Source organism: Tenrec ecaudatus, chromosome 10 (genome assembly GCF_050624435.1).
Source record: "Tenrec ecaudatus isolate mTenEca1 chromosome 10, mTenEca1.hap1, whole genome shotgun sequence".
NCBI lineage: Eukaryota > Metazoa > Chordata > Mammalia > Afrosoricida > Tenrecidae > Tenrec > Tenrec ecaudatus.
In genome coordinates, this window is record NC_134539.1 from 84,729,625 (window position 1) to 84,751,847 (window position 22,223).

The following is a 22,223-nucleotide window of genomic DNA, read 5'->3' on the forward strand; positions in this document are numbered from 1 at the left end:
AATTTGGCATTAGGATCAGAGGAAGGCTTCTTAGCAAATGGAGATATGTAGATGACACAACCTTGCTAACTGAAAGTGAGGGGAACATGAAACGCTTGCTGATGAAGATCAAGGATTGCAGCCTTCAGCATGGATTGTGAAAACCTCAATGTAAAGAAGACCAAAGAGAAAACCTCATGGGCAAGCAGACGAAGTCTGGGCTACTACTTAACTCTAGCCCCCAATTCAAGAACAATTGATTCTGATAACATGGCCCTGCTCGATACCTTTATGAAATGGTCACTGAAGATAAGGGTGCTACAGCAAAGTGTGGTGAAGAAAGTAGATGGTGCCCAGCAAGCAATCAGAATAGTGTCTTGTGGGGGACCAATCTCCACAACTGAATGGGTCTAAGGTGGGCGGTTGTATAATTCAGGGGTAAACTGAAGAGACATGAATCAAGGCATGCAAGGACTCACCTCTTCAAGATCCATGCAGAGAGAGAGTAATTTATTCTCAGGAGGTTATATATTTTCAGGCATGCAAGCCATGGTAAGCACATAAACATAATGGGAAAGGGTTGTATTAGAGATATACATGTAACAGGAGGATGAGCTAGGGGTATACATGCAATAGGGTGTGGGGGTGACACTAGAGGCATACCTGTGACAGGAAGGTACATACATAAACAAGATGGGCAGGCTCGAGTCAAGATGGCAGCCTAACCTTGGTCATCCCTGAGTTGGCTTGACTTTAGGTGTCCTTGAACTCTTCTCCAGGGGAATGATCAATGATCCTTATCAGAAGGCTGTACTTAGATGATGTGAGTACTTTTGATGGTAGATAGCTTTCCAGGAGTTGATCTTTGAGAATAAGCGACCATGCATTTGCAACCAGCACCTTAACTTTGGCATTATCATGGGGGACCTTGAAGGGGAATGACTTTTACTTAGAGGAGAATGTGACTGGAACACATCTCCAACTTACGATCGTGAAGGTTTCCTCCCATAGGAGCCTTGGCTTTCCAGACTCCTTAATGCATTAGCGTTGAGTTTGTCTGCATACACTCTCTTCCCAGTTCTGTTTCCCACAGTGTCTGGGGTCTTAAAGGCTGGTATTCAAACAAGCAGCCATCTAAGCAAGGAGCCAACTAAGTCCACACAGAAGTACACCAGCTCGTGTGATCCAAAGATGATGATAATAAAATTTGAATGTGGTGAAGAGGAAAGTATGAGAGCTAAAATTATGAACATCCAATTTTTAGAAGGCTATGGAAGACAGTGGGAGCCCAAAACCCATCTGCAGAGCCTAGTCAGACTGAGCCACTGGCAGATCCCCTCTAGCCACCGGCAAGAGTCTCAAACAGCCTTAATATCCGGCAGAGACCATTGTAATCTTGATTGTGCTGGATCAAACTGGATATTTGGCCAGTTGACTTCCCTATAGACCCAGCCTGAATTTGTTCTGGGTACAAGTATCTCTTACTTATTCCACGACAGAAATATCTCCCTGACTTTTTGAAGACTGATTGGGGGTCTTTTCTTTCATACTAATTATTTGAATTTTTGTCTTTGTGTTATTATCTTATCCTTCCCATCTTATTTTGATTTTGTTATTGTTTCTGTTTAGTTTCCCGTTTTGTGAAGCACAGGAGGATTGGAAGCATAGTGATAATAACTGATACAAGGCTTTATAGGGGATGTAGAGGCATGGGATGGGTGATAGGGAGGGAAAGGAGATTTAGGGAGTAAATAATGAAGGCAGGAGGGGAGGAAGGTACACTAGCATGGATTGCGATTATACAACTCATCGTAAAGGCAATTTAACCATGTGTGTGGGGAGATGTTCTAAAATTGATGTGGTAATGATTGTAAAATTCTTGATAAAATGGAATGATCGAACTATTGAATTGTATGATATGTAAATTGTGCCAATAAAACTGTTGGGGGGTTATGCAAAAAAAGACCAAGGAGGAGCCTTGGTGGCACAGTGGGTAGGAGTTGGGCTACTAACCTCAAGGTCAACAGTTTAAAACCACCAGTCATTCCTCGGGAGAAAGAGGAGCCTTTATACTCATGTAAGAGTTACAGACTTGGAAACCCACGGGAGCAGTTCTACCCTGTCCTTTAGGGTTGCTATGAGTCAGGACTGACTTGATAGAAGTGAGTTTGGTTTTTGGAAAGAAGGCTCAAATCCTCACACTAGACCAATAGGTAAGATCATGATGAATGGAGAAAAGCGTTCTTCTTTTCAAGGATGTTGTTTTGGATCTACAATCACTACTCATGGAAGCAGCAGTCGAGAGAGCACATGATAAAACCATGAAGGATCTCTGAGTGGTGCAAAAAAAAAAAGAAATCACATGACGTGTTGCATTGGGTCAATCTGCTGCACAAGACATCTTCAGAGTGTTGAAAAGCAGGGAAGTTCCTTTGAGGACTAAGGTGTGCCTGCCCCAAGCCTTGGTATTTTCAATTGCCTCCTATGTATTTGAAAATTGGACACTGAATAAGGAAGCCTGAAGAAGAATCGATGCAGCTGAATTTTGGTTCTGGTGAAGAATATTGAAAGCACCATGAACTGTCAAAAGAACAAGCAAATCTGTCTTGGAAGAAGTCCAACCAGCGTGCTGCTTGGAGGCTAGAGTGGTGAGGCTTCGAGTCTCTAGAGAAGGTTGCCATGCGTAGTAGAGGAGCAGCGAGAAAGAGGGAGGCCCTCCACGAGTTGGACGGACACCGTGGCTGCAGCGTGGGCTCAAGCGTAGGACCAATTGTGAGGATGGACTCACACCAGGCCGGGGCGGTGTTTTGTTCATTGTGCACAGGGATGTTACGGGTTGGGACCTACGCCATGGGCACTCCGCAGCAATCAGGGGTCACAGCCTTCGCCAGCTATTAGGATGCAACACCATCAATTACACCACAGTGTAATTGTAAGAGGAGTGTTCCTGGGATGTGGTCTGTGGCACCTTTTATCTTACAAGAGAGAAAAGGAGAAAGAAAACAGCAGCCAGAGAGGGACCTACTTACCACCAAGAAAAAACAGCTGGAAGCCACAGGGATGCTGCTCAGCGTGGCTCAACGAGAGCCCTGTGCTTTGGGGCAGGAGACTTCTTGGCAGAGTTGGGTGCCTACTGCAGGCACCTGTCTGCAAAGGTAAAGAGCTTTTGAACACCTGCCCAAGAAGGGCAGAGGCTGGCTAGGCCTAAGAGGTCTGAAGAGCTGAGAGCTCAAGGAACTAGGAAGCAGAGCAGTGGAAGAGGCAAGGTGCACGGGAAACAGAGCCGACCTGGAGTTTCTCAAAGGGGGAGGGCCACAGCCTGCTAGGTTTCAAAAAGTCAGATTTTATTTTTTTTATCATTTCCTTCCGTGACCTTTGTGCTCCACTCTCCTTTTATTCTTCTAGCTGTTCCACTTGGTCTCTTAATTCTATCTTGTTTGTTCATTCCTCTCTGCAGGTCATGGGGAATAGAAAACCTAGTAGTTTTACTCCAGTTTCTCATGTGAGCAATAGATCAGGAAGGAAAAAAACAGACCCTCTGGGTTTTAGAGTCCATATTGGGGGTAGCAGAAATGAACTCCCAGCAGCCTGCTTCTTCAGAGAAGGACCATTTCCTGTGTGCCCCAGCGTCTCCATGTGCTAAGAAGATTGGAGGAAGAATAAACCAATCTTAATGTTCAGAATAATCTTAATACTAACTGCCTTCGGTTTTCCCCTGTAATCTTCTTTGCTCCCTTGAGATGCAATTCACTTAAAAGTTTCAACTCTTTAAAAGTGAGCAATTCCATATTTTCCAATATATTCACAATTTGTAAATCCATCAGCACTCCTAGGACATTTTCTTAGAAAACAAGCTACATGTGCATTAGCAATTACTCCCTTTCCCTACATCTTATCTCTGTCTCCATGGATTTGCTTATTCTGGATATTTCATATACATGGAATCATACACTATATGGCCTTTTGTAAATAGTAAGGTTGGAAGTTCAAACCACTCAGTTCCTCCTTGGTAGAAAGATAAGACTGTCTCTTCCTGAAACATTCACAGTGTTGGAAGCCCTACACTGTTCGAAAGGTTCTACTCAGTTCTAAAAGGTCACTATCAGTCAGAACCAACACAATGGCAGTGGAGGAGTCTTTTATTTAGTAAACTGTTTTAAAGGTTCATCAATGTGGTAGCATTTATCAGTATTCACTCTTTTTTATGACTGACTAATATTCCATTGGATGGGTATTTGTATGGCTTTTTGTTTATCCGTCCATCAGTTGATGGGTATGTGGGTTGCTTCTACTTTGGGGCTATTATGAACAATGTTATGAACATTCATATATACATTTTTCTATTTTTCTTTGAACACCTATTGTTAATTCTCTTGGGTGTATACCTAAGAGTGGAATTGCTGGGTTATATGGTAACTCTGTTTAATTTTATAAGGAACGCTTTCAATTTTGTTTCTGAATTCTCCCCAGAATTATTACCCAAGGAAGTTGAAGAACCAATACCAGTGGAGGCTGTTGAAGGGGATGTGGTAGGTCTGGCTACTCACTGAGAAATATTACTTCTCCATAGTTTCCCTTTAGGATCCATTCTTTTAGTGTCAGGAGAATCTTACTATGTTGTTCCTTTAAAACGTTTTTACAAATTATTTATTGGGGGTGCCTCTTACAGCTCTTACAACAACTTATACATCAATTGTATCAAGCACATTTGTACATATGTTGCCATCATTTTCAAGACATTTTCTTTCTACTTAAGCCCTTGGTATCAGCTCCTCTCTTTTCCCTCCCTCCCCTACCTTCCACCTTTCATCAATGATAAAATATTATTTTCATATCTGACACCACCATCCTCTGTCTCGCTTCACCCATGCTTCTGTTGTTTGTCCCCCTGGGTGGCAGGGGGCCTGATTTATTTGGTCCTTCAAAAGCTTTCAGCCTCTCAGTCAGTTCATCTTCAACTTTCTTTTCACCATCCTGAACTTGTCTGGCTCCTCTTTCTGTTTGCCATGTTCTCACATGCAATTGTGGGTGGGGCAGTGACTCATTCCAACCGCCCTAACTGCTTTGGCTCTGTCTGTTCTCCTCTGTAGAAGCCCCTTTTCATCTCTCGAGCTGCACTGACAGGACTGGCGGATGCCACGTGGACAGAAGAGCATGATGCCATTCTGGAGCGCTTTGCCCAGGACCCTTCCGAGCCCATGCTCACCATCTATATTGACCCTTACGCGGGGCTGAAGTTAGATATGGGCATGCCTATACAGGTGGGTACTCCACTTTCCCAGACGCAAAGGTGCTCTCTCAGGGAACTGAAGGTTGCCTGTATTTTCGTCATTCTCAAGACTTGTTATCTCTTGCTCCCAACGCCTGGTAAATGTGTCATGCACCCTACTTGGCAGTAAAGATACAGAAAGTGATGCGATAGGGTTTTGTTTTGGATGATCTCATGGTCTGCTAGTGACTAGACATATAAACAAATATAATATACTGTGATGCATGGGCAGAGCTTTATGGGAGCAACTAATTTAGCAGCAGAATTCTGGGAAGGTTTGGTAGTGGAATTCTGGGAAGGTTTGGTTAGCCCAGATAAAGGGGAAGTAGTATTTAACCAAGTCTGGGTAAGAATTCTTCAGGTAATGAATACTTAGACACAAAGAAAAGAGGAATAATGAGAAACAGTGGTGAAAAGACAAGCTGTGGTAAGCTTGTAAAGGGCCTTAGAGGTTACAGTAAAGCACTTGGCCTCTGTCCCAGACATGTCTATTGCAGAGTTTCATGGTTTAGATGTGTGCATATTTCAACAACATGGAGGACCCCTTGCTGCTACCACCGTTGCCATTGAGTTGATTGCAGCTCACAGTGAACTCCACGTGTGAGACCAGGCCTCCTTCTGAGGGGCCTCTGCGTGGGCTCCTACTGAGCTTCTTACCTCTTGCCCCCCACCCCCTCCAGGAGTCAGGAGGACACATCTGAGACGGGTATAAGCCAAGGGTCGGGAGAGCGTGTACTGCCCAATCTGGATGATGGGTTTACCTGTGGTGACTGCGAACCTCTTAACTTCTCCGTTTGAACCTTTTGAAATAAAATGTTCGAAAAGAAAGGCTATTGCTTTGCTCTCGTTGGCAGCACAGCTACTGACATGGGAATATTAAGGAAGGTTCATGTGACCCTGTGCAAAAGTGTTTGTGAGGCATCCCATATGAAGCAAAAGTGAAAACAGAGATATTGGCCATAAGCATCTATCAAGCATAGCAAAAGATTTTGTACATAAAAGAAACCAAAAGTTGCACACAGCAATTGTGTCAGATTTATATGAAGGGAAACAAATTTCAGATCATGAGAAAAGATGTGAATAAATAATGAACCAATTTCCTGGCAGGAATCTGAACATTTATAAAGATAAGTTCTCCTGGGGGTGGGGGTGGGGTGGTGGTGAGGGCGGGGGTGGGGGAAGCAGCATTGTTTTAATGAAACTTGAATCAAAGTGACAAGATGTCACAGACCCTTAAATCCTTTTTGTAAAGAATTAAAAATATATCCAGGAAAATGCCTGGAAAAGGCAAAGATGACAACGAGAAAGGAAAATAATAGAGGAGATTTGTCGATCTGAAAATAATTTTACTACCCTACAGATTAGAACAATGGCATTGGGACAGGAATATACATTATAAGGAACCAAATAGAAAGTATAAAAACATACATGTAAGCATTTTCTTTAAAAAATGACATTAAAAATCTGTGGGGAACAATTATTATTCAATGAGTAGAATTAAGAAGCATATGGAAAACAAAATTTCCCTTAGAGAAAAACCTAGTTAGCATGCTGGAATACATTCTGAACAGATTACAGACTTAATTACATCCCTCCATGCTAAGATGGCCAGTTGAATCTTTCTAAAAGTATTATTACCCTTGAATACCTTGATAAAGTGCGCAAAACAAATAAATAGTAAAACAAGGAAAGAAGCGTAATTTAATTTAATAAACTTTCAGTGTGGATGATCAATGAAAGGAAATCATCCCCCCCACCCAACATACACACACACACACCCATCAAAGGACTAGTGAACCCTCTGCTAGATGAAGTGAATTTTTTTTTTACATTTTATTAGGGGCTCATACAACTCTTATCACAATCTATACATATACATACATCAATTTTATAAAGCACATCTGTACATTCTTTGCCTTAATCACTTTCAAAGCATTTGCTCTCCACTTAAGCCCTTTGCATCAGGTCCTCTTTTTTTTCCCCTCACTCCCCTCTCCCTCATAAGCCCTTGATAATTTATAGATTTTTATTTTGTTTGTCATATTTTGCCCTATCCGGTGTCTCCCTTCACCCCCTTCTCTGTTGTCCATTCCCCAGGGAGGAGGTCACATGTGGATCCTTGTAATCGGTTCCCCCTTTCCAACCCACTCACGATGAAGTGAATCTTATAGAGAGCATTTAACACAATCTCAGATGAGATGACAGCCTGGGGACTGTTACAAAGGTTTTATACTGCTTCAATGTCGTCTTGCCTATCCCTCATTCTTCTCTTAGCCTAGAGAAAAGTGAATAAAACATAAAATACTCAATCTTTTCACTTTGACTTTGAGGGGAAAATAAACTGGTCTCTCTCAGTGGGATGTCGAGGAGTCCCCCACACTGCATTGGAGCAAAAAGAATGAATTCACAAAGCCACAAAGCAAGAACAAAAAAGAAATTGCAGAACTGCAAGCATATTACATCAAGAAAAAAGGAACAAAGCATACAAAAGAGAAAACCATAGCTGAACCCAAAGGAATTTCTCACAAGAGCATCATGCATCTGGGCGGCTGGCCCCAATCCCAACTACTAAGTGGACACCTGCCCCTCCCCGCAGAAGAATTTATTTCAAAGGACGGCATTGAATCTGCAGCTCCCTGAGAGGGACATATCTGATCGGAGCACATGGGAGCAGATAAAGAGGGAGGAGGACAGAGTGAAGCACATCCTGACCCACCAGGCCATGAGGATGATTTTCCCAATTAGAGGAGCCAGTTGACAGGACCACATGGCCGGTCCCACTAGGAAACATGACGTCTCTCACTGATCCATAGCCCTAAAGGGGACAACACCAGAGACATTGTGGGAATTGCACCCGATCTGATCCCGCTATACTGAGGCAAAGCACTAAGGCGGTGCAACAACAGCAAGGGCCAGGTCCCCAGGGAATGCTGAAGGTGGATTTTGGGACCAGGGCTTAGTGCCCCAACAGACTGGACTGGAAAACACTCCCAAAGGCCAACAGTGCTTGAACTAAAAGCTTTTCTTTCTTGTGTTTTGTTTTGTCATTGGTATGTTGTTATTTTGTTTTATATTGTTGCTTGATTTTGCTCTGTCTTGTTTTTGTGCATGTTATTATATCCACAGTTCTGTCTAAATAAGATAGGCTGGATGAACAATCTGGAGAAAAAACAACAGGACCAACAGTTTCAGCGGGACATGGGAGAGGGGGATGTGGGGGTAAAGGTAGTGGTGTTAACAAACCCAGGGACAAGGGAACAACAAGTGACCCAAATCAGTGGTGAGGAGGGTGTGGGAGGCCTGGTAGGGCATAATCAAGGGTAATGTAACCAAGAGGAATTGCTGAAACCCTGGTGGGGACTGAGCATGATAGTGGGACAGGAGGAAAGTCAAAGGAAATAGAGGAAAGAGCTGGGAGGCAAAGGGCATTTATAGAGGTCTCGGTAAGACATATACATATGTAAATATATTTATATATGAGGATGGGGAAATAGATCTATGTGCCGATATTTATAGGTTTAGTATTAAGGTAGCAGAAGGACATTGGGCCTCCACTCAAGTACTCCCTCAATGCAAGAATACTTCTATTAAATTGGCATTCTATGATGCTTACCTTACCCAACCGCTGAAAATAAAGCAGGTGCATAGCAAATGTGAAGAAAGCTGATGGTGCCCAGCTATCAAAAGATAACAGCGTCTGAGGTCTTAAAGGCTTGAAGGTAAACAAGTGGCCATCTAGCTCAGAAGCAACAAAGCCCACATGGAAGAAGCACACTAACCTGTGTAATCACGAGGTGTCGAAGGGATCAGGTATCAGGCCTCATCAGAACAAAAAATCTTATAGTGAATGAGAGGGGAAGTGCGTAGTGGAGACCCAAAGCCCATTTGTGGGCCATTGGACACCCTCTTACAGAAGGGTCTCAGGGAGGAGATGAGCCAGTCAGGGTGCAATGTAACAACGATGAAAAATACAACTTTCCTCTAGTTCCTAAATGCTTTCTCCCCCCCTGCCCCATCATGATCCCACTTTTGCCTTGCAAGTCTGGCTAGACCAGAGGATGTACACTGGTACGGATAGGAAGTGGAAACAGGGAATCCAGAATCTAGGGCGGATAATCCCTTCAGGACCAGTGGTGTGAGTGACGATACTCGGAGGGTGGACGGAGGGTGGGATGGAAAGGGGAAACCGATTACAAGATCTACATGTGGCCTCCTCCTTAGGGGATGGACAACAGAAAATTGGGTGAAGGGAGACGTTGGACAGGGCAAGATATGACTAAATAATAATTTATAAATTATCAAGTGTTCATGAGGGAGAGGGGAGTGGGGAGAGAGGGAAAAAAATGAGGACCTGATGCCAGGGGCTTAAGTGGAGAGCAAATGTTTTGAGAATGAGGGAAATGAATATACAAATGTGCTTTATACAACTGATGTATGTATGGACTGTGATAAGAGTTGGATGAGTCCTTAATTAAAAAAAAGCATCATGCAATGGTAAAACTTAATAAAACAAATTTAATTTTTACAAAAAATTGAATGATGAAATAAGATTTGAGAATGAGATAAAAGAGAGATTGCTGACTTAAGGACACAAAGCAGCATGTTTCAAAACTAGTAGATCTGAAATCACAAGGAACCCAATAATTATCATTGAAAATCTGGTCATCAACATAGAGGAAAAACTTTAGATAGTCACAATACATGCAGAAGGAAATATAAAGGATATTAACACGATTAGAAGCTAATGCATAGGAAAGACACATATGTAAATTTTATGTTTTAAAATAACACAGATTTCCCTGAAATGTAGAAGAAACTGAATTTGGGAATGGAAGGGCATACCATATTCCAGCAAAATTTGTTATACCATGTTTAACATTCAATCGCATTTTAAACTGAAATTTAAGGAAATTATTTTAAAACATTGTAAGAATATTTACTCGAATCTAATAATGAAACAACAAATTCAAAACTGAAGCATAGTTTGGAAAATAGCTGTCCTAGATTATGTAGGAATATCAATGCTGTGTGTGAGAGAGAGAACGCTAGAGATCTCCCTACACTAAAGGAGACCAAGGGGACACTCCCATGTGTGATCTTGAATTGACTTCTGGCTGGGAGAAAAAGCTCTAAAGGACATTGTGAATAAAGTCTTGTGTCAGCTGAGCTGGGCCAGCATTCTCAGTGGTTTGGCAGTTATAAAAAAACTCACTGCCATCTAGTCAACTCATAGTAACCCCGTAGGACAGGATAGAACAGCCTCTGTGCATTTCCAGCTCCTTCTGGGAGTAGAAACCCTCATCTTTCTCCTGAAGACTGGCTGATGGTTTTGAACTGCTGACTGTATGGTGAGCAAACCCAATGCATAACCCATACTCCACCAGGGGTCCTGGTTTGGCAGTGAAGACCTAGTAATCCCACCCCCCTTGTAATCTCCCAGTCTGAGCTATCCTTGAGAGTGTGGCCTGTTTCCCACTATAGAAAAGTTTGCTTTTTGCTGGATCTGGTTCCTGGATCTCCCGAGTTTGGGACTTGAGTTAACAGCCTGCTACATTGTCTGCAGGTCTTAGACAGAGTTAGTGGCCTGCCATTTTCCCCATGGACCCTAGACTCGATCACTTTTGTAGCCACAATTTTGCCCTACTGGACATGAACTCATTTATCTCTGCAGCCAGAAGCTTGTCATCTTCCTACTGATGATCAGTGTATCAGTCCCTGTATTTTAATGAATCAAGAGAAGCCTGTACCCTAGCATCTTGCCTACTTCTACAACTGTGAAAAGATTGAAGTTATCAAAGATTTTGTTTTACTTAGATCCACAATCAATACTCATGGAAACAACAGAAAAGAAATCAGATGGTGTACTGAATTAGGCGAATCTACTATTCAAGACCTCTTTAACATATTAAAGATCAAGTATGTCACTTTGAAGATTAAGGTGCACTTGACCCAAACCATGGAATTTTCGATTGCCTCAAATGCATGTGAAAGTTGGCCAATGTATAAAAAAGACTGCAGAAGAACTTAAGCACTTGAATTATGGTGTTGGTGAAGAATATTGGAAGTACTATAGACTGCCAGAAGAATAAATTTGTCTTGGAATAAGTACTGCCAAAATATTCCTTGGAAGCAAGAATGACGAGACTTCATCTCACATTACTTTAGACATGTTACCAGTAGAGACTAATCCTTGGAAAAGGACATCATGCTTAGTAAAGTAGGTCAATGAAAAAGAGGAGATAGGTTGACAGGGTGGCTGCAACAATGGGGTTAAACATAACAATGGTGAGGATGGTGTAGGAATGAGCAGTGTTTGCTTCTAGTGCATGTAAAGTACTATGTTATGAAAATCATCTCCCCCCCCCCCCATGACTTGCTGGCATCTAACAACAATATAATGCCTGCAGCAAAGTCTCCAAGAGCTCAGCCTGTGAATAGATACAGATTAAAGTAAATAGGACAAAATGTTAACAATTAGTGAGTCTAGATAAAAGGTATGTAATTTTCATCATGCTTTTATTGCAATTATCTATGGATTTGAATTTTTCCCCCAAAATAAAAAATTGGGAAAAAATACATTAGTCCTGTCATCAGAAAAAGCTGGTCTCATACTTCTCTGGCCTCTCAGTGAAGCTATACTTCTATTGGAAACCATACTAGCAGGAATGACAGTGTAACCATGGGAATTATCCCCAGCCCTGATGTTCAAGTATAAAAACAACAAACAAGCAGTCATTTACATGTTAGAAGAACCCTACTTTGAAAACACAAAACCAAAAATAAAAACATCAACTGAAACCCACCAATTAAACTAATCAGACTCCAAGGTATAATTCATCTGTATTTGCCTATAGCAACAGAAGAGGCAAAATCAGGGCGAGGAGGCAATGTGTAGCTAATTGCCTCCAAGAACAATCTCTCCCTTTGCCCTGGGGTCCAAACTACTGGCCTGAACTGGCTACTAAGCATTTTGCTCAGAGTCTATTGAAAAATCCTGATCAAAATGAGCAAACTACAGAGCATAAATTTAAAATTCTCATGGACTCTACACTTTCTGGAACCATGAAGGGTGGATAAACCCCTGAAAGGATTCCCTGAGGTAAACCCAAAAATATCTCCGGAAGACTTCTTAAATCAAACAACAGTTTAACTTAATTAGTCAAGAATATTTGCCTTAAGCATCGTGTTCTAAGATCAATCTATATAGTATCATATTTTCATATATAACATATACTTTTCCCTTCAGCAATTAATCACTAACTGGACTGTAGCTACATATTATTTTGGATGAAGGGAAACAGTACACAGGAGAGGGTAGAACAACATGATCAGGTACAAAGGAAATCACTGGGAGGTGGACAAGAGTAAAAGACAAAGGTAAATACACAGCCCTGCAATAATAGTATTAACAAATCACATGCATGAATCGGTAGGTACATAGGTAGGCATGCAAGCTGAACATGTGGGAAGGTGAATGCGAGTATACTTATGAGTAATATAAGTTTGGCAAAGGATATTATTTCTACACTTGAATATTTGCTGAAAAAATATATAAGGATATAGTAGAGCAGACTGAGGCGAAATTCTGACAACTTCCTAGCTATCACCTAACACTTTGAGGCCATGAGTCACTGGGCTTGGGGACTTAGGCTACAGTCTCAGAGTACATCTGGGTCAATCGGTACAATATAGTCTACAAAGAAACGTTCTATATTCTACTCTGGGGAGTAGCAACTGGGGTCTTAATGATTACAAATCACCATCTAGGAAGCAACTATTGATCCTGGATCAGAGCAAAGGAGAGTGAAGAAAATCAAAGACTCAAGGAAGCAATTAGGCCAAAGGGCTAATGGCCTGTGTCACCAGTCACCATTCTGAGACCAGAATTAGATAGTGCCCGGCTGCCACTACAGACTGCTCTGCTCAGGATCATGAGAAGGCCCTGGATAGTGGTAGTGGAGGAAACAAACTTATGAACCGTAAAGCTAAGACTTGGTGGTCTGCTAGGAACTATTGGCAATCGAAAGACTGGTTCTTATACCCACTTCAAGCCTGGAACTGAACCCACGTCCAGGGATCAACTCTTAGACAAGCAATAGGCCTATAATATGACGAACACCAAAGAGGAGTGTACGTGTCAACCACAGAAGAACAAACGAGCAGTTTTCTCTCTAAAATCAGCTCAGAAGGTAAGAAGGGGCTGGAAAGAAGGAAGCCTGGAAACGGAGAACCAAGGGAAGAAGGGAGAAGAGTGTTATGCCCTTGCAAACAATGATACGAAATAAGATGTATGGAAACTGCTGAACGGAAAACTAATTTGTTCTGTAAATTTCCACCACACTATTGTTTGAAGTGCCATCTTGTTATTAAGTGCTGTTGAGATGGCCAGACTCAATGCAAACTTACCTACAGCAGAATGAACCACCCCGTTTTGTGTCACCTCTAGCAATCCTTAAGTTGGAGTCTTTTATTGCAGCCATTGTGTTAGTCCATCTTGTCGAGGATCTTTTTTTTTTGCTGCCCCTCAACTTTACCAAGCATGGTGTCCTGTTCCAGGGACTGGTATTGCCTGGTAGCGTGTCCAGAATATGTGAGATGAAGTCTGGCTATGTCTAAGGAGCATTCTGACTTTACTTCCTCCAAGACAGGTTTATTTGTTCTTTTATTTCTTTCACCCAAACTACAATGAAAAAAAAATCTTTCAATATGATAGCATGTTATATGTTATCTATATGTTATGGATCATAACGATGGATAGCCTTGAGAAGAATAGGAGTTCCAGAACACTTCATTATTCTCATGCAGACGTTGTACATGTATCAAGAGGCAATTGTGCGACTGGAACAAGGGAATACTGCATGGTTTAAAATCAGGGAAGTGTGTCAGGGTTGTAGCCTCTCGCCATACAAATGCTGAGAAAATAACCAAGAAGATGACTTATATGGAGAAGAATGTGGTATCAGGATTGGAGGAAGACTTTTGAACAACCTGGATATGTAGATGACACATATGAAAGTAAGGAGGACCTGAAGCATTTGCTGATGAAGATCAAGGATTACAGTCTTCAGTGTGGATTACAACTCAGTGTAAAGAAAACCAAAGTACAACTGGACCAATAGGTAATAATAGCATGATAAGTGAAGAAGAGGGTCGACAATCAGTAGTGATGAAAGCAGCAGTCGAGAGATCAATCGAAGAGTTGCATTAGGTAAATCTGCACAAGACCTCTTTAAAGTATTGAAAAGCAAGGAAGTCGCTTTGAGGACTAAGGTGTGCCTGATCCAAGCCATGTTCTTTTCAATGACCTCATAAGCATGTGGAAGTGGAACATTGACTGAAGAAGAGGGAAGAACAGAAACATGGGGATAGTGGTGCTGGAGAAAAATGTTGAAAGTGTCATGGACTGTCAAAAGGACAAACTTCCATTTGTCTTGGAAGAAGTATGGCAGAGTGCTTGCTCCTTAGAATCAAGGATGGCGAAACTTCATTTTACATCCTTTGGACATGTTGTCCCTGGAGAAGGGCATCATGGTTGGTCAGTGAAAAAGAGGAAGGAAAAAAATAAAAATTAAAAAATTAAAAAAAAAAAGAAAAAGAGGAAGGAGATAGATTGACACTTAGGCTGTAACGATGGGCTCAGGCCTAGGAACAGCTGTGAGGATGGCGCACGACATGCCCCCATGCTTCCTTCTGTTGCGTATGGGGTTGCTGTGGGTCAGAACTGACTCAGTGGCACCTAACAACAACAACAACAACAGTATGATCTCAGTGACAACATTAGACAGGAACCTGAGGGCACATTGAGTTCCTTTACATGAATGGAAGAACAATTTGGAAACAGAGGGTGAGACTGTACATCTGACAGAAGGTAACCAAGGTCACTGAATCGTACATAAAGAAATTGTGCAATCAGTGTCTTTCTACTGTGTCTATTCCCAACGCCCAGCTGAAAATATAAATTTTTATATATTTAAAAATGAAACTGATATAACAGCAATAAGACACAGGGAAAGAAGGTCGTGAAAGCAAGCGCTGGTGTCGCATAACCTCCAGCAGCACCATGTTTAGAGCATCGAGAAGCTCACCACAGCTGTGGAAGAATTTGTCATTTTCATTATTTATTTATTAATCATGCTTTTGGGGGACTCGTACAAATCTTATGACAATCCATCATTCAATTGTATTATGCACACGTACATATGTTACCATCGGCATTTCTAAAATGTTTTCTACTTAAGCTCTTGATATCAGCTCCTCTTTTCACCCTCCCTCACCCTCACACCCTCGTGATGAATTCTTGATCAATGAAATGTTATTTCGTGTCTTACGCTGTCTGTGAATTTGTCATTTTTAGTGGAAAACAAGTGGTGGTTAGTCACTGTTGACTGCACTTTGGATCTGAATTTGGGGCACCTTTCTTTGTAAGACATCAACTGCTTAAAAAATAAGTTGTTGAAGTGTGGGGAAACAGCCTCCCACAACTGATCGTGGGTTCGGTAGGCGCAATTGTATGGTTAAAAAAAAAATATATATATATATATATATATATAAAGATTGTAGTAAAGTCATAGGGAACAATAGAGATAGGAGAGAGGGTAAAATAAAGAAGTCAGACACATTTCATGGTAGTATGCGCACCTCAGCCTTTCTTGGTGATCCACATGTGATGCGGGAGGACAGGAGAGAGCGATTTATTTCTAACCAAGGTTTATATATCTTTGGGGGTGTGCAAGCCCCTTAATTGTAGGTAAAGACATACATCACAGGAAGGGGTTGTACTATAGGTAATACAGTAATGGGAAGGGGATGATCTAGGGGTGTACCTGCTACAGGAAGGAGGGATTAGGGGTAAACGTGACAAGATGGGCAAGACCCTAGATCCATGATGGCAGCCTAACCTTGGTTGCCCTTGGAGTTAGCTTGACCTTCCTGGGCTCTCCTTCAGGGAAACAATCTACTACTTACTATCCTTATCAGAAGGGAGTGGGCCAGACCATACAGTCTGATCAGTCTGATAGCGCCAAATGGCTGTTAACCCCCAGGGTGAATAACATCTGACTTACTTTTGTTGACCTCCCAAGTGTTTACCATATGTAGCAAGCAGCTAACTTTGGCATATACTTGAGGGAGACAACTTGGGAGCACTCTTTCTGTATCCCATAATTCCCTCTTTTGTTTTATGTATTAAATTCAAAAGAGCTACCAGGGCTACATGGTTATTTTCTATGCATTAAAATTGGTGCCAATATTAAATTAGCCATGCCAAAAATTCAGGCTTATGGCAAGCATTTTGAATCCAGGCATAGGGGATAAGCCCCTCTATGCCCAACTACTACTGGAGGAAGGTGTGAGAGGGATTGGATATTGCAGCGGAAAGAAATAGAGCCCATAGGAAGGTCTGGCTCTATAGGAAGACAGAATCAACCATGTGCTCACTTTAAGGCAGCACAGCTTTAAGGACGGTTTGTGGAAAAGATAGCTAATGCAGGAAAATGTACTTGGACTATATCTCTAACTTTCCAAAGTGGCGCCTTTTCTACCGTGGAATTCTAGCTTTCCAGATTCCCTCGGACCAGTCAGGGAATAAGTCCCAGTCATAGTTCCCTCAGAGTTAGTTCCCATGTTGAAGTTCGTCCATGAGGCAGATAAGTGTTTTCTTTTTTTTAATTAAAAATTTTTTTATTAAGGGTTCATACAACTCTGATCATAGTCCATACATACATCAATTGTGTAAAGCACAATTGTACATTCATTGCCCTCATCATTCTCAAAACATTTGCTCTCCACTTAAGTCCCTGGCATCAGGTCCTCATTTTTCCCCATCCCTCCTCACTACCCCCTCCTTCATGAACCCTTGATGATTTATAAATTATTATTTTGTCATATCTTGCACTGTCCGACGACGTCTCCCTTCACCCACTTTTCTGTTGTCCGTCCCCCAGGGAGGAGGTCACATGCAGATCCTTGTAATTGGTTCCCCCTTTCCAACCCACCCTCAGTCCACCCTCCCAGTATTGTCACTCTCACCACTGCTCCTGAAGGGATCATCCACCCTGGATTCCCTGTGTTTCCAGTTCCTATCTGTACCAGTGTACATCCTCTGGTCTAGCCAGACTTGCAAGGCAGAATTGGGATCATGATAGTGTGTGTGTATGAGCATTTAGGAACTAGAGGAAAGTTGCATTTTTCATTGTTGCTACATCACACCCCGACTGGCTCATCTCCTCTTTGAGACCCTTCTGTAAGGGGGTGTCCAGTGGTCCACAAATGGGTTTTGGGCCTCTACTCTGCACTCTCCCCTCTCATTCACTATGGTAAGATTTTTTGTTCTGATGATACCTGATACTTGATCCCTTTGACACCTTGTGATCACACAAGCTGGTGTGCTTCTTCCATGTGTGCTTTGTTGCTTATGAGCTAGAGGGCCGCTTATTTATCTTCAAGCCTTTAAGGCCCCCATGCTATATCTTTTGATAGCCGGGCATGAGGCAGATAAGATTTTTTAAAGTTTTAAGAAATTAAACCTGAAAAAATGGATAAAACGCTGTTGAATTAGTACAGCATACTGGATATCTTTATAAATAAACTTATTACATGTACCCCCCACCTCCCAAACAAACAACTCAGGAATAGAAAACTTATAAACATTTAACTAATTTAAATAGACAACCCTGAGAATTATAGTTGTGAGCCAGAATGTGAATGTTGTAAACCTGAACAATGGGAAAACACTAGACATTGGACAGTGTAAGATATGAAATAATAATAATTTATAAATTATCAAGGGTTCATGAGGGAGGGGGAAGGGGGGAGGGAGGAGAAAAATGAGGAACGGATACCAAGGGCTCAAGTAGAAAGCAAATGTTGATGGCAACAAATGTACAAATGTGCTTGGCACAATGGATGGATGTATGGATTGTGATAACAGTTGTACAAGCCCCCAATAAAGTGATTAAATTAAAAAAATAAAAATAAACTTTTAAGGGTAGTTATACCAGTGCTATAGGTGAAAAAACAATGGAATTTTCCATCTGAGATTGGGAATGGCCTTTCTAAGCATGTAGGAGTCAGAAACAAATTTTAAAATATTTTAGATTTAACTACTGGAAGTTACAGGTTTCTGAATGTAAACACCAACCAAAATCTCCCCAGCAAACGAATGAGAATGTGCAACTCCAATGAGGAGCCGTGAACAACTGAGCACGACTGCCTGCCAGAACGAGAGGGGTCCGTCCATCTAGTCCACACATGCGTCCTATCTATCGTGCGCCAGGCGCTCTGCTAGACTGCGCAAAGTTGAACAAAATACACAGGCCCTACCCTCGAGGTGTACTTTCTGCATTTCCTCCTCACCTCTCTACATATGGAATCTATTTATGTTCCTGAAAGCAACAGGAAGAACCTTATGGCACTTAGCTTTGTAGACCGATCAGGATCAGGTAAGGGGATATGGCAAAGAACTCAGCTCCCACTTAAGCCGGTCTTTGGTATTGGTGACTTCTCTGGGTCTCATGACGGGCTGGAGACCGAATTCCCGGGCTCATCTACTGTTTTTCCTGCAGACCCAGAACCAGATTGTCTACTTCATCCGCCATGCCCCAGTCCCCATCACGCCGGAGAACTTCCAGACCACTGTACAGTTTGGGACGGTGCGAGGGGCCTACATCCCAGCCCTACTTCGCCTGCTCAGTGGTGTCTTTGCGCCTCAGATCTTTTCAAACACCGCTTGGCCTGAGAGCATTCGAAACCACTTTGCTTCCCATCTGCACCGGTTCTTGGCATGTCTGACAGGTGAGTGGGAAGTCTCAGGGCCTCTTTTCCCTTCTGTGCTCCACCCACACTAGTGGGGCAGTGGGGGGTTCTCCTCCGTGCCCGCCTTGCCCAATCCTTAGTAGGCACCAGGGTTATCACTCGGTCTGGTGTTGCCTAGTGCTGTCAATCACGTTGTCCATTCAGCTCCCTCATGGGACTGCTTCTATAGCAGACCGTTCAGGATCCTTAGTAATGTTTATCATCGCATTTGATCAAGGAATAATATTCGGGTGGAAAAAAATCCCATTATCATTTTAATTCCATTTTCCCATGAACTTTTGGAAGCCCCCTCAGATATGATGAATAGAGCCATATGTTTTTTAAATGTAATATTTCTTAGATTAGAGGAATACTAGCAATAAAACTGTTTTTACAAAATGTTTCTATGCTAAATTATAACTTGATTAGTGCCAGGGGTTTAGGAGGAGAGCAAATGTTTTGAGTATGATGAGGGCAATGGATGTACAAATGTGCTTTACACAATTGATGTATGTATGGATTGTGATGAAAGTTGTATGAGTCCCTAATAAAATGATTTTTAAAAAAAGAAAAAAATAACTTCATTAGGTAGAACATTATTAGCAACTGTAGGGAATTTAAAAAATTTGTTCTCTATCTTTTCCTTTAATTACTACTTCTCACAAAGAAGTAACGGATATAGGTTCACAAATACTGATCATCACAGTATTGTAGCTCAAACACCAAAAACTTTGACAAAACCAGCGGCTCTTTAAAAGCACAGCAGCATGTTGCCAGCCCTGGCAGGGGAAGTCCCGCACTTCGCAGCATCATTGTCATTGGGTGATGAGGGCAGCTTCCACTGGAGCGCGTTAGGAGGCTCAAAACATAAACTAGCTCAGAGTTTCAGTCACGTAGGTGTATTGATACATGTAAGCTGGGCTTATGACAAATGCTTTTGTTGTTTAAACAAACTACAGACATATTTTTAATAAAAATGTACCAACACTGCACACACACACACAATTTTAGTTAGTTGGTTTGAAACTAGCTTCTGTGTCACAAAAGAACTTCAGATAGTTTCAATTTTATTTTTCCTCTTTTTATAACCACTCAGACCAGTGTTTAGATCAGCACAATACTTTTTTCCCCCAATCATTTTATTGAGAGCTCATACAACTCTTATCACAATCCATACATAAATCCATTGTGTCAAGCACATTGGTGCATTTGTTGCCATCATCATTCTTAAAATATTTGCTTTCTACTTGAGCCCTTGGTATCAGCTCCTCATTTTTTCCCATCCCTTCCTGCTCCCCTCTCCGTTATGAACCCTTGATAATTTATAAATTATTATTATTATTTTGTCATATCTTACACTGTCTGATGCCTCCCTTCACCTGCTTTTCTGTTGTCTACCCCCCAGGGAGGAGGTTATATGTATTACAAGGTTAGATCCTTGTAATTGGTTCCCCCTTTCTACTCGACCTTCTGTCCACCCTCCAGGCATCGCCACTCTCACCACTAGTCCTGAAGGAGTCATCTGTCCTGTATACCCCGTGTTTCCAGTTCCTATCTCTACCCGTGTACATCCTCTGAACACAACACTTTTATAGACAGTCATTTTGGGTTCACCCCCTCTGGCAGCATCACCAGTGTGGTCCACACTCCCCCTGTGGTACCCAACCCACCTTGTAATGTCACTGGTCGGTACTCACTATGTGTTTGCTGACTGAGAGGAACAAGAAACAGAATCTGCTTTCCAAGGTAGATACAGTTCTCTGCTGTAGAATTGATTGGGCCGACATGATCAAGGTACAGGTTTCTAAGATTACAGGTAGCCTAAGGAGATGTATAAGTGACTGGAGGCCCCTAGAAGGATTTGCATGCATTGTGGTAGAGAGCGTCTGGTGGAGAGCATGGTACAGATCATTGTTCTTATTCTATGTCAAAGAATTTCTCGTTCTACCTCCATGCAGTTTCTCTTGCCTTGTTTTCCCTCTTGACAACAGCAAAAAGAATTGGAGTCATATCTTCTCCCTCCGGAAGCGCCGGCACTTCCGGAGCCCTGACACTGTTGGGACTGGGCTGGCAAACAATTCACCCCACTTCTGTGAACTTTCTGACTTTTCTTTTCCTTAGATACACGGTACAAACTGGAAGGTCACACGGTTCTCTACATCCCCTCGGAAGCCGTGAATATGAAACCGGAGGTGGTGGTGAAGGACAAGGAGCTGGTGCAGCGCCTAGAGAGTGAGGGCTTGGCACTACTGGCATCTAGCGAGTCAAGGGGCGCCCTGGAGGCTGAGAAAGGAGTGGGGTAGGGGGGCTGTGTGGAGCAGGGAAGGGCAGAGCGGGGAGCAGTGTAAAGACATGGAAGATGTGTTGCACTCTTCCCTGCAGCCTCCATGATCCACTGGACCCGGCAGATAAAGGAGGTGCTCAGTGCCCAGGAGACGGTGGAGACGGGAGAAAGCTTGGGTCCTCTGGAGGAGATTGAGTTCTGGCGCAACCGCTGTATGGACCTGTCTGGCATCAGTAAGCAGCTGGTGAAGCAAGGAGTGAAACACATTGAGGACATTCTGCACCTTGCCAAGTCGTCCTACTTGACACCTTTCATGAAGTTGGCTCAGCAAATCCAGGTCTGGGAGTGGAGCCGCGGATGGAGGGGTAGCAGAAAGTGGGCGATGACCGGGATGCTGGACGGGGCTAGGAAGAAAGAATGTCACCACCCACAGCGCAGATGGGGCCACTGTCATATATGGATTTGGGTTGATGGGAAAAGGTGAAAAAATTTATAGGAGAAAAGAGATTTCCCAAGGGACTCATGAGCCCCGAGTGTGAAGCGGGTTCCTTCAAACATCAGTCAGCTATTTGAACAGACCAGTCCCTAGGGAGGAAGAGGAGGCTGCCTCTTCCTACAAAGATTCAGCCTCAGAAACTCTAGAGCAGCGGTTCTCAACCCTGTGGTTCGCGACCCCTGTGGGGGTCAAACGACCCTTTCACAGGGGCCGGCCGATTCGTCACAGTGGAAAAATGACAGCGATGAAGTAGCAAAGACAATAATGTTATGGTTGGGGGGTCACCACAACATGAGGCATTGTATTAAAGGGTTGCAACATTAGGAAGGTTGAGAACCACTGCTCTAGAGGGTAGCTCTAGTCTGCCTATAGGATCACTGTGATTCAGAATGTATTTGATAGCA

The 22,223-nt window shown here is 42.6% G+C and overlaps 1 protein-coding gene across 1 annotated transcript in view; it reads left to right on the top strand.

The window, feature by feature from the left end:
• Positions 1-519: 519 nt before the first annotated feature.
• Positions 520-22,223, top strand: part of DNAH2 (dynein axonemal heavy chain 2) — a 140,333-nt gene continuing 118,629 nt past the window's right edge. Inside the window, exons 1-5 of the mRNA XM_075559566.1 lie at positions 520-531; positions 5,070-5,240; positions 18,811-19,039; positions 21,161-21,271; positions 21,422-21,660. Of these exons, the coding sequence (XP_075415681.1) occupies positions 520-531; positions 5,070-5,240; positions 18,811-19,039; positions 21,161-21,271; positions 21,422-21,660 (762 nt within the window). The remainder of the gene's footprint in view (positions 532-5,069; positions 5,241-18,810; positions 19,040-21,160; positions 21,272-21,421; positions 21,661-22,223) is intronic.